General features: G+C 45.1%; 1 protein-coding gene and 1 non-coding gene across 2 annotated transcripts; one reads left to right on the top strand and one right to left on the bottom strand.

Moving 5' to 3' along the window:
• Positions 1–877: 877 nt before the first annotated feature.
• LOC9267239 (uncharacterized) lies at positions 878–15,651 on the top strand. The gene is made up of 7 exons (XR_010734658.1): positions 878–1,029; positions 1,695–1,809; positions 4,784–4,909; positions 6,839–7,153; positions 7,283–7,438; positions 8,568–8,748; positions 15,222–15,651. It is a non-coding gene; the product is annotated as an uncharacterized protein (transcript).
• On the bottom strand, positions 2,913–4,120 carry LOC4345887 (protein SOB FIVE-LIKE 4). The gene has a single exon (XM_015793511.3). It carries the CDS (start codon positions 3,648–3,650, stop codon positions 3,156–3,158), a length of 495 nt encoding a protein of 164 aa, XP_015648997.1. The 5' UTR covers positions 3,651–4,120; the 3' UTR covers positions 2,913–3,155.
• Positions 15,652–16,261: the final 610 nt, after the last annotated feature.

Here is a 16,261-nt window from a genome sequence, read left to right as displayed (position 1 = left end):
AGCAGGCAGCTGCCACACCAGCAGCAGCAGTAGCAAGATGGAGCACAACGACGTGGAGAAGAATCGGCGCCGCTGCTGCAGCTGCTACTCCCCGCCGCCATCACCACCACTACTCCACCTCCTCCTCTTCATCGCCGCCGTCGACTTTGACAAGTACAGGGCGCGAGCTCCATCTCGTCGGAGACGGGCGGCGCCATGGCCTCGAACTCTTCCTCGAGTCAACGCGTGGGGTCTGCACCGACGCTGCGGGCGAAGATGAGGAGCAGCTTCTCGGGGCGGGAGGCGCCCCGCGCGCGGAGCCCCTCCCCCAGCGTTCCCGCCGTCGCGTTACCGGCCGCCCCCGCCGGACCTCCCCTTGACCTCCCGTGGCGCCTGGAGGCTGGAGAGAGGAGAGGGGAGAGAGAGAGGAGGGGGTGAGAATGACATGTGGGGCCCACGTGGGCCCCACCATTTTTAATTCATTCTTTTAGTGAACATGACATGTGGGGTCACAGTTTTTATTATTTTACAAATTAAATTGCCATGTCAATGCCACATCAATGCCACGTCAGATGAAGACCGGGTCAACTTTGCCACGTAGGCGCCACGTCAGCTAAAACCGCCGTCCAAACCGCCATGAGACCTATATTGCACCGGTTTTGACAGTTGAGGGATCTGTTGTATCTGGTTTTATGGTTGAAGTACGAAAATCGGACTCGTTGACAAGTTAAGGGACCTCAGATGAACTTATTCCTACAAAAATTGCTTCGAGCCCACGACTAGCAGCCCATCCGGTAGTTCAGCCCCATGGGCCTTTACTGCCCGCAGCCCACACGACGCGCCCAAGGCCCAACCCCTGCCTCCCTTTCCACCATCCGCGACGTGGCCGTCGCTTGGTAGGTTAGCGTCGCCCGTCTCTTCCCCCCCATGTGATCGATCGCCACCGCCGCTCCCGCCGCCGCTGCTCCCTCCGGTGCGCCTCCCGTGGGCTCGCGCCGCTCTCTCCGCCGCGATCTCACCCTGCTCCGCCGCCTCCATCCCCGCTCTCGGGTAAGCTAACAACGACGGCAACAGCAATCCCGCAGCCCGTCTGGTTCGTCGTGCGCGCCGACAAGGGGGTAGAGCCATGTGCGCGAGTTGAGTATCTCGCGACAGAATCCGTGTGTTTTGGTGTTAGACGCTAAGCCTCCGAGATTAGTTTACTCAAATGTGCTAGGTTAGGATAAGGAACAGGGCGCCATCACCCATATCGCGTAATTTTCTTAGATCAAAATTAGTACAGGGCAATTGCAGAAAGTCTTGCATTGTTAAACGGAAGAAGTCCTAAACTACTGATGAACTTCAACCGGATCTGTTTATTTTTTATACTGTTCCATTTCTATCTGAAAACTGAACATTTCAGTTAATATTCTTTACAGTGTCTTGATCAACTTCGACCGGTTCTGTTTTTTTTAATACTGTTCCATTTCTATCTGAAGACTGAACATTTCAGTTAATATTCTTTACAGCGTCTTGTCAAAAAGTTCGGGTCTGTTCACTTTGATGCTATTTTTAACCTTATCAAATTTTGGTAAAGTTGCAAAAAAAAGTGGCTACATTTAGTTTGCTACCAAAATTTGATAATTATATAAGAAATCCTGCCAAAATTTTGGTAAGGTTTTTTTTGGCATCGAAGTGAACAGGCCCTTCATGTATAATTGTTCTTTCTTTCCCAGGAAAGGGAGATTGGTACTTTCTCTGTATCGTTTCCCAACAGGAATGATCCAAACAGTGCCAAAGCTGCTTTTAGACGGCTGCTGGATTCGAAGGAATGATACATGCTATTAGCAGGTGATAGCTGGACTCACTTGTTTACATCTTCTGCTGTGCTTTGTTTATTGTTTCACGCACACCTACATGATTATACTTATACGTTTCGATGATGAAGATTTCCGGTGGCAAATCATTGGCCTGGGGCTTAAATGCAGCATGTTATTGCCACCACATATAGAAGATGCAGCGTCCTGCCATTGTTTAATTCTTGTGCTAAAGTATAGCAGCTCATTGCTATGGTTTGGTGCAAAAGTGGTGCATTAGCTGTACTCATGTTGCCCATTTTCATATATTCTTCCAGAACGTGATCCTAATTTTCTGGTTTGGTTTATAGCTAGGGGGAGGAGAGAAAATGAGGGAGAGCTGGTTTTAGTACATAAGCCAGCTTACATCATTGTTGTTCTGTTTATGGCTATTAATTAGACCGCTCTGTGAGATGGACAAATCATTGTTTCCACCCTGTCTAGAACATGTGCAGCAATTGCTGCCTTAATGCTGCATGAGTGGTGTGGTTAGACAAATATTCCCCTCTTCTGGAGTGTTTAGGTCACATAATTCTTCTGGTGCATTGTTATATACTTACCACATGATGGGCATCGAACAAATTAGTTCAAGCCAAGTCACCTGCTCTCAGCATCTGCTTAGCGCAATGCTAAAGAATGTGAGTTGGCAAGCAAAAGTTTCAGAAAACTAGTAGTATCCTCAATGTCTGCCTCTGGTACATGTTACCATTTCTTTTATCATTGGATTGGGTTTAGGTACTAGTCATGAATCATTGTGGCATTGGGCAGAAAGATAAAAGTGGGGTGATTTTTCTTTGTCGAAATATGATGCGTGCGATTTTCTTAGCAGAAAGATAAACATGTGTGCCGTATGTACCATATATTTCTAATAAAGTTGTAATAAAATATGCATGAACGCTTCTGACTTTCTAGACACTGGGAAGCAGAGGAGAATTAAATTAATTGACCTAGCATCTTCTTCTCTCTTTACTGTTATTGCAAATGCTTCAATGCTTCAAACCGTGTGAGAGGAAATCTACCTGGACAGAAACTTTCAGAGTAGGAGCAGTGTTCATTAATATCTTAGTAGAAACATAGGAGAAGATTGCAAGCTCTGCAAGCGACATTAAAGGCAGGGCATTGAAGAATAACCGAAGGTTACAGTAGATTTACATGGCGGCAACAGTTAACCTACTACTGGGTGGTCAACCATGGGAGAAGCTCTATGGAAGGCAAAAACAAGGATCCAAAAAAAGCCTTCCTTTCTCCATGCATGCATACTCCTAGCAAGGATTCAATCTTACCAAGAAACTGAAAAGAGAGATTCCTAGTACAGCGATTCTAATGCATTTTAGAAAGCCATTACCAAAAGAATCTTGTTCTTGATGAGCTTCCTCTCTTGTTCTGGCCTTTCTTGGAGGACTTCCCTTCTCCTCCTTTCTCCGTCTTGCCGGCTTTCTTGCCGGAGCTCATCGAGAATTTGGTGTGCAAGCCATGATCTTCTTCCTCCTCCTCCTCCCCCTTGCCGCCGCCGTCTTCGTCGCCGTCGTGCTTCCGACGGCCGCCGGCGTCATCGCCGTCCGGTGCGGAAGGCACCTTCACTTTGGCCGGACCGGTTGAAGCATCGGAGGCGAGGGAATCGTCGTCGTCGCCATCGCCGTCGTCTTCATACTCCTTGCGGCTTCCCCGACCGCTGATGTAGCCATAGCCATCATCAACATTGCTTCCTTCGCTGCCGCTCCTTTTGCCGCCGCCGTCATCGTCGCCGTGCATGGGAGAGGCAAGGTACATTGTCCACCCGGACTCGCTGCTGTTGCAGCCCTCGCCATCATCCCCAGTGATATGGGATGACTCCATGGCAGAGGAGAGGAGAGGAGAATCAAGAAAGGTAAGAACTGATAAAAACAAGCTAAGCCAGAGGGAATAGAATAGAATAGAAGGAAGGTGAGATAGTTGGAGGAGGGAGCTTTGAGTTTGAGAGAGAATGGATACTAGGAACACTGGCTGGGAAGAATATATGGCTAGCTTCCTTCTTTATTTATGCTTCTCTTCTGGACCCCTCATCAATGCAACATTAAAGAAGACATTGCTCTTGCTCTCTTCTTGTTTGTGCTCCCTCCTTGAATACCCTCAACCTGAGGAGGAGAACATTGAAGAAGCCTCTGACACCCAGCCATCTTCCTTCTCATAGATAAGCATAGGAAAGGAGGGGATTACAGAAGAGGAGCTGAGGCAGCAGGAGGAGGATTACTGGAGAGATGCCAGGATCTTTGTTGTGTGTGTGTGTTTTCTTTTCCCCTGTGGCTTGCAAAAGGGTGGCAGTGTCCTTAAATGGGAAGGACAGGTTATCCTTCCAACTGTCTCTAATAACTTTGCCAACCATTTTGTTCTCTGTCTTGTCACCAAGCCAGGAGGAGAGGAGGTTGATGTGAAGATATGTGAAGGAATACCTGTTTCCAATGCGTAGCCACAGTGGTCACCTTGTGTTGCCCATGTGGCCTCGTGGTTGGGGGGGCCTGGTCTGCCAAAATCTGCCATGTTGGGGCGCAAGAAGATGGCTATCTATGGGGTTTGTTTGTTAGAATGAGGCAGGCACCGGGTAGTAGTAATAACTCGAATAGCGTCTCCGGTCACCACCTGACCAACCTGTTTTAATGCCATCCCCTACTCATGCTGGAGTATGCATGATCTTCAGACTTCACAGAGAGAGAGAGAGAGAGAGAGAGAGAGAGAGAGAGAGAGAGAGAACATGTGTTCAGTTAGTTTGAACCAACCTAGCCAAGCTTGTGGAAGTCGTTGGCATGCAGTGATGCAGATGCAATCATGCAATGGTGGTGCTGTTGTAGGGTTAGTTCTTAACTGAATTGTTTCATGTGCCACATTGTTCCTCCGCATTGTGTCAATGCTAACTGTAGTTTATGTTGAATGTGCCCCTGTATTCTATCTTCTCTTCTTTTTGTAAGCTTAATGTATTCTTTTCTCGGATGCAGGATGGATCTTCACATGCCATATCATCTCCAAATTTTAACTGTGGCGAGGGATCGGTTGACTGAAATGAGTGAAATTGAACTGAAGTACTCCAATGTCCAATCTACGAACAGGTTTGATTGGCAGCGGTAAATCCTCTGAAAGCACATTATTCTGTTCATCCGGTCCTGAATGTTCTATACACAAGCTTACTTTGCATGTCATGCATGCACACATGACACACCCACGAGGCCATGGCCAGCCCAGGCAGCGACGTGACACTGAAAACCTGTACAGTACAGATTATAGAGAGGCCGACGCAGCGAGCTGCTGTTCAGTGCATCACAAACAGTGTCGCACAGACAGTAGATACAGACACCGTAGTAGGAAGATATTGTACACCTTTGCTGCAGCTCACATTTTGAAAAACTTCAGTGCTAGTACATGGAAACAAAGTACTCGGAGCGCGCTGTAAAAAAAAAATTTGAGGGATGTTGTAGGATTAATTAGGATCCTTTCAAAAAAAAAATCTGTAAGAAATCTAACATGGGGTTGAACCTAGAAATTGCTGTTTAGGTAGGTCTGCTCTGAAACAAAGAAGAAAAGGTAGGGATTGCTATTAAACATTTGAATTCTATGGAAAAAGTTCATACAAAGTTGTTTGGAACAAAGGATTGACCCTCACAAAAAGGATTGAAACAAAGGATAATCAAGTTCTTTGAAATTCTTTTGGAATTAGCTATTCTATGAGAGTTTTGGAGGAAAATAAGTACAGAGTATCACATTTATGTTTTCTCCTCCTTGTCCTCTTGAACTTCTACGGGTTTTATGTGTCATTCAAACAATAATTTTTAGAGTTTTGTATATTTTTAAATCATGGCGAAATTTAAATAGTGATCATGATGTTCCATTCATGTGTTTTACTAACAGTCATGTGTTGTTACAAAGGAACGCTTATGTCTCTCCCAAATCCCAATATCATGTCTTTTGCTTGCAAAACATCCAACACGTTTGAGTAATTTCTCTATGTTTTGTAATTCCTATGAATTTCGGTTAGACATGGCACCTCATTCCCTGTTTCCTCCCCCCCCCCCCCTTACTTTTGCAATTCAGCAGTGCCCTTAGCCCCTTACCTCCTATTCCACTAGCCTTTTTTGCTTAAGGAAATTAATAAAACAACACAATATGTTTACGTAAACCGCAAAATACCTCCCTACGTTTTTTCATACATTATGTTATTTAAGGACATACGTAAACTGTAAAACATCATCGTATTGTTCAAGGACATACATTTGATCATTCTTCTTATTTAAAATTTTTATGTAAACATAAAAAAAATGGCTTGCTTAAAAGATCCTTTAATGATAAATCAATTACATAATTTTTTTAAACATACTCCCTCCGTCAAAAAAAAAAACTCAATCTAGGGGGGAATGTGACCCATCCTAGATTCGTTGTATTTGGATGAGTCACATCCCCCACTTAGGTTGAGTTTTTCTAGACGGATGTAGTATTTTAAAAATCAATAGCATTATACTCTCTCCGTCCCTAAATATTTAACGCCGTTGATTTTTTAAACATATTTAACCGTTTGTCTTATTCAATAACTTTTTAAAAATATGTAAAACTATATGTATATATAAAAGTATATTTAACAATGAATCAAATGATAGGAAAAGAATTAATAATTACTTTTTTTTAATAAGACGAACGGTCAAACATGTTTTTAAAAAATTAACGGCTTCAAATATTTAAAGACGGAGGTAGTAGTATTGTTTTTTATAACTTTGTGATACCATCTCATATAGTGTACTTTCTCCATCCTATAAAAAAACAAACTAACATGGATTGATTTTCTATAGGATGGAGGGGTACTACTCAAGGTGATTGACATCTTGTCAGCGGTAAATGATCCATCTTCTACTCCCTCCGTCCTAAAATATAGCAACATAGTCCTAGATGGGATATAACCTTGTTCAACGATTCTGGACAGCGCTTTGTCTAGATTCATTGGACTAGGATGTGTCTCATCTAGTCATAAGTTGTTATATTTTGGGACGGAGGGAGTATTACTGTAGGTACTCTAGGGTGAACCCGAGTCCATGTCAAATGATCGTGAAGCTAGCAATGTCAGAAGAGGGAGCAAACAGCCAGCCGGATTCTGCGTCGAGCCGTCGGCACGAACGTCGCCGTAGCAGCAGCCAGCAATGCACCCCCCCCTCTCTCCTGTTGCTGCATGCCGATGACGGCATCCACAAACCATCATAGGCGTCGCATCCACACCTGTTTCCATCGTCCGTCACCACGTGCAACCCTATCGCCGCTGCCGGCCCGGCCGGTGAGCCATCCATCCATCCATCGCCGCCCCCACCGTTGGTGTTGACGGCGACGACGTACGTACACCCGGCCGGCGACGACGGCGACCGCCTCCCAATGATGCCACTGATGCTCGTCCTTCCGTCCTTCCCATGCAGAGTAGTCTGCAGCAGTTGATAAGTTCTCGCTTTTGGTTTTTCTTGCAGGGTTTGCAGTTTGGCGCATCTGAGAGCGCGTGCAGGGCCGCACATGGCGAGGCGGTGGTGCGGCGGCGGCGGAGGGGGGAGGGGAGGTGGCGGAGCGGGCGGAGGGGGAGTAAATTCTGGGCCAATGGGAGGCGCCGGTTCGTCGTCGTCGGGTAGGTGAGTGGAACATGCCCCCTTGTCCCCCGCGCCCAACTGGATTTGATGAGGCCTCTCTTTGCAGAGATAGAGATAGATAGAGAGAGAGAGAGAGAGAGAGGAGGGGCAGACCAGCCCTACACAATCTTGCTGCCCGTCTCTGATTCATTCACCGGTCCATTCAGACGCATTTATCGCTTTTTGTTTCTTCCTCTTCTTCTCATCATCATTTGCATCTGCATTTGTACGAGTACAGTAAACTCACTTCCAAAATACTCCGTATAAGAGATTCTAAAGATATATGACACATCTTAGTACTATGAATCCAAACAATTCAAATTCATGATGTTAGAATGTGTCACATCCCTCTAAAATTCCTTAATATCATGGGACGGAAGGAGTACCTTGCATTTTGCATTTGTAGGAGTACAATAATATTGCCTCCGGTTTCATGCCCAATTTTAAATTTGTCTTTAGTTTTTTTGTTTGTCTTAAAATAGTTTAGTTTTAGGAATCATTGTATCGAAGTTTGTAAAAATATGAAATAAATACTGTATGTTGTGAGTGGATAAAAAAACAATCGTATTGGGATTTGATAAGGTGAGGATATTCTTTTTATTTATTTTTTTTTTATTGCTATGTGTAGGATGGGTGAAAAGTGAACTTATTCTAGGATGGAGATAGTAAGGCTAACTTTATTCATAAATACAAATATTTAACGCTTGTAACAAGATTTAACTAATTTTTTAAAATTCTAACAATCGATTTTATATTAAAATAAGTTTATAATATCATGGTATTACTTTTTCAGATAAATCTTTGTATCCCATTCTATTGTTTTTACACTAAGCATTTAAGAAGCTATTGATTATCGGAATTTTAAAAGTTTAACTGATTTTTATCTTAAACATCAAATATTTTTGATAGGAAGGAGCGCTTTCTTGCTTCAGCTTAATGGTCAATAATCAATGGATGAAATTTGCGTTAATTCTTCAATTCTTTTTCTGAAGAAATAAGAAGTGGGCATTCTTCGTTTTTACTCTGAAGAAATAGAAGGGGGTAGAGAGAGAAATGTGGGGAACAGAACTGCAGGAGTGAGATGTTTGTTTGTGTAATATTTTTTTTAAGATAATGGTGTTTGTGCGTGCAGTGTCATGCGTGCATGCGTGCAGCATGTGGCCTTCCGTGCGCTGGTGCGTTGAGGTGCCTGTGGCTGCCGGCGCTGCGGCCACATGCGAAGCTATGCGCCTACGCTTCCAGTGGCAATGGCATGGCACTCTCTATGGCAGCACGCGGCGCGCTTAACGGCGGGAGGTAAGCTGCCGCTCTGGGTAAGCAGTTACTCCTCCTACTAACCAAAAAAACCTAAATCTGACAGTTAAAATCTGAAAGATGCTCATGGTTCCTTTGAACGCTGTAGTTTTCTACTGTACGATTTTCTTCTTTCAGAAAAAAAATACTGTATGATTTTCACATGAAATGTATTCCCTCCGTTCAAAAAGACTTAAGGCTTTATTGTTTCACTTATGCTTGTGCTTATGCGAACCGTTTATTAGCAATTTAAAAATAATTTATGAGTAACACTTTTATATGTGTTCTTGGAGATTCAAAAGTAAATGATGTAAATAACATACGATAAAAAAAATCACAAAATCAACTATAACATTAAGTTTAAAATTCAAAATTTTGTTTGTAAGCATAAGTATAAATGAAACAATGGAGCTCTTAAGCACTTAAATTTTATTTTTTAAAAAAATCATTTCTACCTTATTTACTTCTGGTCCATAAATCAGTATGTTTTCTCTCTGACCTATCACTTCACAGTATTATTATTTCTTATGAAAAAGTACGAATTATACCCTTAAACTATCACGGTCGATCAAATTACCCCCCTAAACTCGAATACCGGATATTTTACACCCCTCAACTATACAAACCGGATAAATAACCCCCTAGCTCAATCAAAGTGGTTTTAATCCTACGTGGCAGTCCAGTTAGCAATTTTTTTTAAAAAAAAAATAGTGTGGGCCCCACCTATAAGACTCTCCCTATCTCTCTCCTCTCACCTCTCTCAATCTCTCTCTTCCCCAAATCTCTCTCTAGCTTCCCTCCTAGAACTGAAGAGCGCGGCGACGGCCGGTCGGCCTATCGTTGCTCGCTGCCGACCGAAGCCCCCTCCTCGTCGCTCCCGCCGCCGCCTGGAGCACCCTCCCACCTGCTGTACGCGCTGTCGGGTGGGGTGGCACGGTTCGGGCTGCACCACTGTGTCATTTACGCCACCAACGCCTTCCTCGACTCGGACCTCGGCTCCTTGGCCGAGTAGCTCGCCTCATAGTGGTGCCTCCTAGAGGGGAGGGAGAGGACGCCTGGACCCGACGCGCTGCCGACTGGAGCACCCTCCCATCCGCGCCCACCGCCGCTCGCCACCAACTGGTTCCCCTTTTGCCGCGGCGCCTGCCGCCAACCGGAGCACCCACCTGTCACGCCCAGAAATTCCTGAATAGAATTCCAAGCAGAATGTGCATTAAAATCCCCGTCCAGGACCGGCCGAGGTACACAAACGACAATGTTTACATTCAGATCCACGTCTTACAAACATCATAAAAGTCTTACATAAATGCAGCGGAAAAACGAAAGATAACTGGAGCTAAGCCTTGACTTGAACTGCAGCGGGAACACCACTCCACAGGCATCCTCGACGGCACGGACGAAGCCTACTCCTCGGAGAAACCACCATCTGACACATACTTGTACTCTGGGGTTGGGGAAAATAGAGCAAGACTGAGTACTACCCACTGTACTCAGCAAGTCATACCGGAATAGGGGTATGATGCAGGGAATTATCAAAGGAGAGCTAGAGTGGTTCATTTGCATAAGGCGAGCATTTATAAACAGAAGTTGAAAGAATTAAACAGTTGTAATAATTAATCAATATTATCCATCCACTGTCCAACGCTATACCACGTTGCGACAGGCCCAACCATCCACCTATACTATCCAATTTCATTAGACTAAACTAGGGTGAGACTAATCACGGTGAATCTGGTTGACTGCCCATAACCGCGGGCACGACTATTCGAATAGTTTTACTCTGATCAGAGGTGTACAACTGTACCCACAAGACACAGCCCCACGACACGTTTCCGTGCACCGACATGCCACCACGACATACCGGAAAGAGGCCGTGACAGGACCCTTCGCATAACCCCCTCTAACCAAGCACACCACACCTCAGGTTTCACCCCCACTCCTCGCAAGGCAGCGGGCAGTCCCCTCTCTTGCCTAGGTGAATCCGGAAGCCGCATAGGCCGTCGCAGGGCCCATCCAAACTCCATCACGCCCACCCTTGCCTGGATGCGTCGGCTAGAGAAAAGCTACACTACAAGCCCAGCCGTTGCCCACGCTGGCTTGTGGTAAGTACGATAAGTTCTTCCAGGGCATCCCGCGAACCGGTCCTTAACTGCCATGGGTGCGACCAACAAAACCATGCACCCACAGCCCACCATGTGATTTATTTTAATTAACCAACACCGAAGCGGTGTCACTAATCCAACATTACCATTAGAACCTACCGTCTAAACATTAATAGGATCTCCCTCATTGTGTGCTAGTTGAACTAAGCATGGCTAAGCAATCCCTAGTCTAATCTCTAGTCATGTTATATCCCAAGCTAACAAAGGAACATGGTACAAAATAGTACGGCTATGACAGTAGGTAAACATCCCATAGTAACATTATAAAACAATACAGTATTTGAAGAAAAACAATAGAGCATTTGCAATATAGGATCAACATGTTCAAGTGACAAGCATGACTTGCCTTGCTCTGCTGCTGGAGGAACCTCGGCGACTATTTGGAAGTACACCGGAGCGTCGGAAGAACCGGAATCTAAGCGACATACAAAGCAAACAATACAAACAGGCTATAAGACTATTGAAACAGAGAACAAAACCATTTTTAATGGATTCTACACATTTTTCTTGATTTACTGAGACTTGAATGGGCTTAAACGGAGCACAGATGAATTAGTTATGAATTTTAGAAGATTCAATGTGTTTATTACTATAACAAAAGTCCTTAAATCATTTATTGCGCAATAAGCCCCAGGGCTAACGTCATCCCGGGGGGGGGGGTCGGCGTCGACAGGCGGGGCCCGCATGTCAGTGGAGCACGGGTGGTCGGTCTACCGTGGACCAGGACCACGCGGATGGTCCACCGCCAGTCCACGGGATCGACGGCCCAGATCGGCCCGGGGCCGATCGGACGGTGCGGCGGCGGCCTGGCTCGGCTCGGCTCGGCACAAAGCCGGCCGGCCGGCCATGGCAAGGGCGGCGGCGCGCGCACGCGACCACCGGCGATGGCAAGCGGCGGCGAGGGCGGCGGCAGCGGACGGCGCCCCGGCGGCGGTGACGACCGAAGGCGACGGCGAGCGCGGGTGACGGCGGCGCACGGGGAAACGGGGAAGGAAAGGAAAGGGGAGGGAGTCCTCACCGGAGGGGCGGCGACGACCGGTGACGAGGAGCGACGGAGGGAGGTCGACAAGCGGCGGACGGGGTCCGGGACGACCTAAAGAACGAAAAGAAAAAGATTAGAGAGGGAGAGAGGGGCCATAGAAGGCGGGAACGCCGGCCGAAGGCGGCGGACATGGCGGCTCTCACCGTCGCATGGCGGGAATGGCGCTCCGGCGGCGAACCTCGACGGAGAAGGGGTGGACGGGGTGGACCTTGGCCACGCGAACCCGACGGTGGCGACGACGTGGTGTGGCGGCGAGCCTAGCGTCGGCTAGCAGCGGCCGGAGTAGCGGGAGCGGCGGTGGCGGATGGGTGCACGGCGCGGGAGCGATGGAGAGCTCGGGAGAGTTCGGCGAGATGGGTAAAAAGAGAGAGGGGGTGGCGGTGGAGCTTAAATAGGGGAGGAGGAACTCGGACGTGGCCGGTAAGGGCGGGATTCGCCAGCCGACGTGGGGAGGTGGAGGTGGAGAGAGAGGCGGGATTCGGAATTCGAATCCCGGCCATCTCGGGCGCGGGCGCGAGCGGGAGAGAGGAGGAGTGGGTGCGGGAGGCGCGGCGCATGCGCGGGCGTGGCCGACGTGGCTCGGAGGAGGCGGGGATGTGGGCGCGGCGGCGGTTTCGGCGGTGGTGGCAACGTGGGGCGGGCGGCCGGAGGAAGGGGACGACCCCGACAGGTGGGGCCCACCTGTCGGCGTCCCGGGGAGAGAGGGAGGGGCGGCTTGGGCCGGCCCACAAGGAGGAGGGCGCGCGCGGCGGCGGGGTGGATTGGGCCGACGGCCCAAGAAGAGGAAAAGGAGGGAAAAGAAAAAGAAAAGGAGGAAAAGATTTTCCCTGGGATTTAAAATTGCATGTGCTCAATTTTAATTGGTTAAAATTATTTCGAGAGCTCTGAAAATTCCACTAAAAATCTTGTTAGCGAATTTCGACATGTAGAACTCAAAAAAAATTCCACATGCCAATTCCGATTATTATTTGCATTAATTTATTAAGGTCTACTCTTGCTTTACACTGGTATTTTCTTGAGACCATTTATAACTTCAATTTAGGCTTGGGAAAGAACTTCGGGGTGTGACACCACCCAGCCGCGTCCACCGCTGACTAGTTCCCCTTTCCCCACTGCGCACACCGCCGACAGTAGCACCCACCCAGCCACGCCCCGCCGCCCCAGCCACTCATGCGAGCTTCGGCTCCACCACCGCCGTCGCCACCTTCACGCAAGTGCGAGCTCCGACTCTGCCAGCCGCTGCCGCTCGCTGCAAGGAGGGAGGAGAGAGAGAGAGAGAGTGTGTGTGTGTGGATCGGGATCGAGGAAGAGAGAGTAGAGACTAGAGAGAAATTGAGATGTGAGAGGAGAAAGATAGATAGGGAGAGTCTTATAGGTGGGGCCCACACTATTTTTTATAAAAAAAATTGCTGACTAGACTGCCACGTAGGATTAAAACCACTTTGGATTGAGCTAGGGGGGTTATTTATCTGGTTTGTATAGTTGAGAGTGTAAAATATCCGGTATTCGAGTTTAGGGGGATAATTCGATCGACCATGATAGTTTAGGGGTGTAATTCATATCTTTTCCTATTTCTTATAATAAGAGGTACTTTGATCTTTTATCCCTGCCACTAATTTGTTAATCAATGGCTAGAAATAGAGTTTTAGGGTGTGTTTGAGGAGGAGGGGATTGAGAAGATTGGGAAGATACGCAAAACGAGGTGAGCCATTAGCGTATGATTAGTTGAGTATTAACTATTTTAAATTTTAAAAATGGATTAATATGATTTTTAAAGCAACTTTTCTATAGAATTTTTTTACAATAAACGCACCGTTTAGTAGTTTGGGAAGCGTGCGTGCAGAAAATGAGATATTTTCTCACCCGGGAACGAACGAAGCGACTAAGATGGCGGGAGTAATTTATTTTCTTTTACTAGTAGTAAGATTTATGCAAAATTCATCAGTTCTAAAGGAGCCCTGAGTACTGGAGTACCCTTTGGCAGTTCTTTGTCGATACTATTGCAAATTTCAAGCCACCATTTTTGCGTTGAATTTTTTTTTTCATGGCATGTAAACTTGTAAGAAGAAAAATGTGGCACATCAGGCAACGAGTAACAGAAAACTAAGGCTGTGTTTGAGAAGAGGACGTAGAGGAGATTGGAAAGATACGTAAAACGAGATGAGCCATTAGTACATGATTAATTGACTATTAACTATTTCAAACTTCAAAAATAGATTAATATGATTTTTTAAAGCAACTTTTATATAGATTTTTTTTTGCAAAAAACACACCGTTTAGTAGTTTGGGAAGCGTATGCATGAAAAACGAAACAAACTGACTTACAATCACCCAGGAAAGAACACAGCCTAAATACTACTCGTAGTGTAACTATATCGAATTAAATTCTACAAGTTCTGGCATCCAACGAAACGGCCATTTAGTGCAAGATGGTGATAGAAGTGCAACCGGCTCTTTCAGTTTTGTTGCACCCATGCACACTAAGGCCATTTCCAATCCAGTATTGCCATAGCATTAAATAAACTGTCACCTAGAATTAAAGATGATGTGGCAAGTGAATAAATGATGAAAGAGAAGGAAACCAGGTATTGCATGAGACATGGTTTCTACATAACATTCAAGACATCATGTGAGATAAGTAGCATTTAATTTAAGTATGTAAAATTGATATTTGCATTGTAAGAGTAGTGTTTGGTACTAGTTTCTTGATGATGTGAAGTTTATAGAAACTATGTCTAGTATCTTGGGTTGGGACTGGTCTAATATCCGAGACATTTTTTCGGCTCATTACTCCCATAGACTATTAAATTAAATTTGTGTATTAGAGCGTCTTCAATGTAAAGCGTCAATATTGAGTGCTTAATTAATTTAGTTACGTAATTAAGTAGTACTATCTGTCTAAGAACTCTCTTGAATGCAAACATCTCCTTCTATGTGCTTATAAATCAAGTAGTTGAGGACTTGAGGTAAGCTTTATATAGGGCATGTACAACGGTCAACTTTATTAGCGGATTTTTTTTATTGCCATGTAAGTAAATTTAATGGCATAGAAGAAAAAGAGGGGAGGAAGGAGAAACATGATTACTATGTATGACATCGGCTTAGATACAACTTTTAGCATTTATAAGAAAATTTTGTTGCATAAGGATAAAAGAAAGGAAAAAAGAGTACTAGTAAGAAAAAAATATTTAGGTGCATTAATGGTTAAAGACCATATAATCTCGGTTGTTGTAAGAAGTTAGTCTCTATATGGAATAAAGCTCATACCTGACTCTATATTTATTTGTAGATGCCCTCACACAGTTGAGCATCTGCTCTGCTAAGCATCGATGCTTCAGGATTAACACCTCTCTTATACTAAGTGGCAAGACAAAACAGTTATTTCTTTATAAGCACATACTTAAGCATCCACATTGGAGATGGCCATACTCTCTCACGATATTTCTCTTTTTTTTCTTTTATGTAAGTTATCTGTTGACTCTCCACAATGCATTCACCCTCCTTGATAAAATTTACATTGGGTTTCTCCCTAATGTACCTTATTTTTAAGGCTACGCAAAGTGCAGATGGCAAAGAGTAGCCGTCGAGCTGCTTGTGGCCCATGTTTTTTTTTTTAGCGAAACGACACATTAAAGTGCCATTTTTATTGAATAGAGTGAGAAAAAAAGTTGTACAAACACCAAAACTTTACAAAGAGGAAAAAATTTTATAGGATGATCTATGCAAGGTGTTTTGCTTCTGGCAGGACCCAAGTTTTGGCCTCCGATTTTCGTCATGAGGGACAGCGTTGCGAGCTTCATTTGCTGGAACACCTCTGGTTTCTTGCGGCCCATGTTTGACTCTCAAGAACACACTCATCATCCTTCTTAATAAAATTGACATTGGGTTACTCCTGAATGTCCCACATTTTAAGTGTGCTTGCTAGAATAGTGGTAGGTGCGTGGTTTCAATCCCGAGACCCGTGTGTTTAACTTCTGATACGCTCACACCTTCTTAATTAATTAGTTGGCACCGAGTTTTTTCTTAGTTGTCCAACATTGTGCAGCACAGATGACAAAGAACAGATGATGTCGAGCTACTCGCAGCCCGCATTTGACTCTCTAAATGCTCTCACCCTCCTTAATAAACCCTAATGTCCCATGTTTTTATATTATTTTTTAATTGTTAATGCTTATTTGCTCATGCCAGTAGTTTCTAAGATCCCGGTATTATGGAAATAGATGTAACTAATAACCATGAATAATTTTGAAATGATTATGTAACATATTATTTTAACATCTCGTAGTATTTCGTATCTAAAAGAACATGAATAAATTCATATACAAAACA

The sequence above is a fragment of the Oryza sativa genome, chromosome 8 (genome assembly GCF_034140825.1).
Source record: "Oryza sativa Japonica Group chromosome 8, ASM3414082v1".
NCBI classification, from domain to species: domain Eukaryota; kingdom Viridiplantae; phylum Streptophyta; class Magnoliopsida; order Poales; family Poaceae; genus Oryza; species Oryza sativa.
This window is presented reverse-complemented; position numbering and strand designations above follow the sequence as displayed.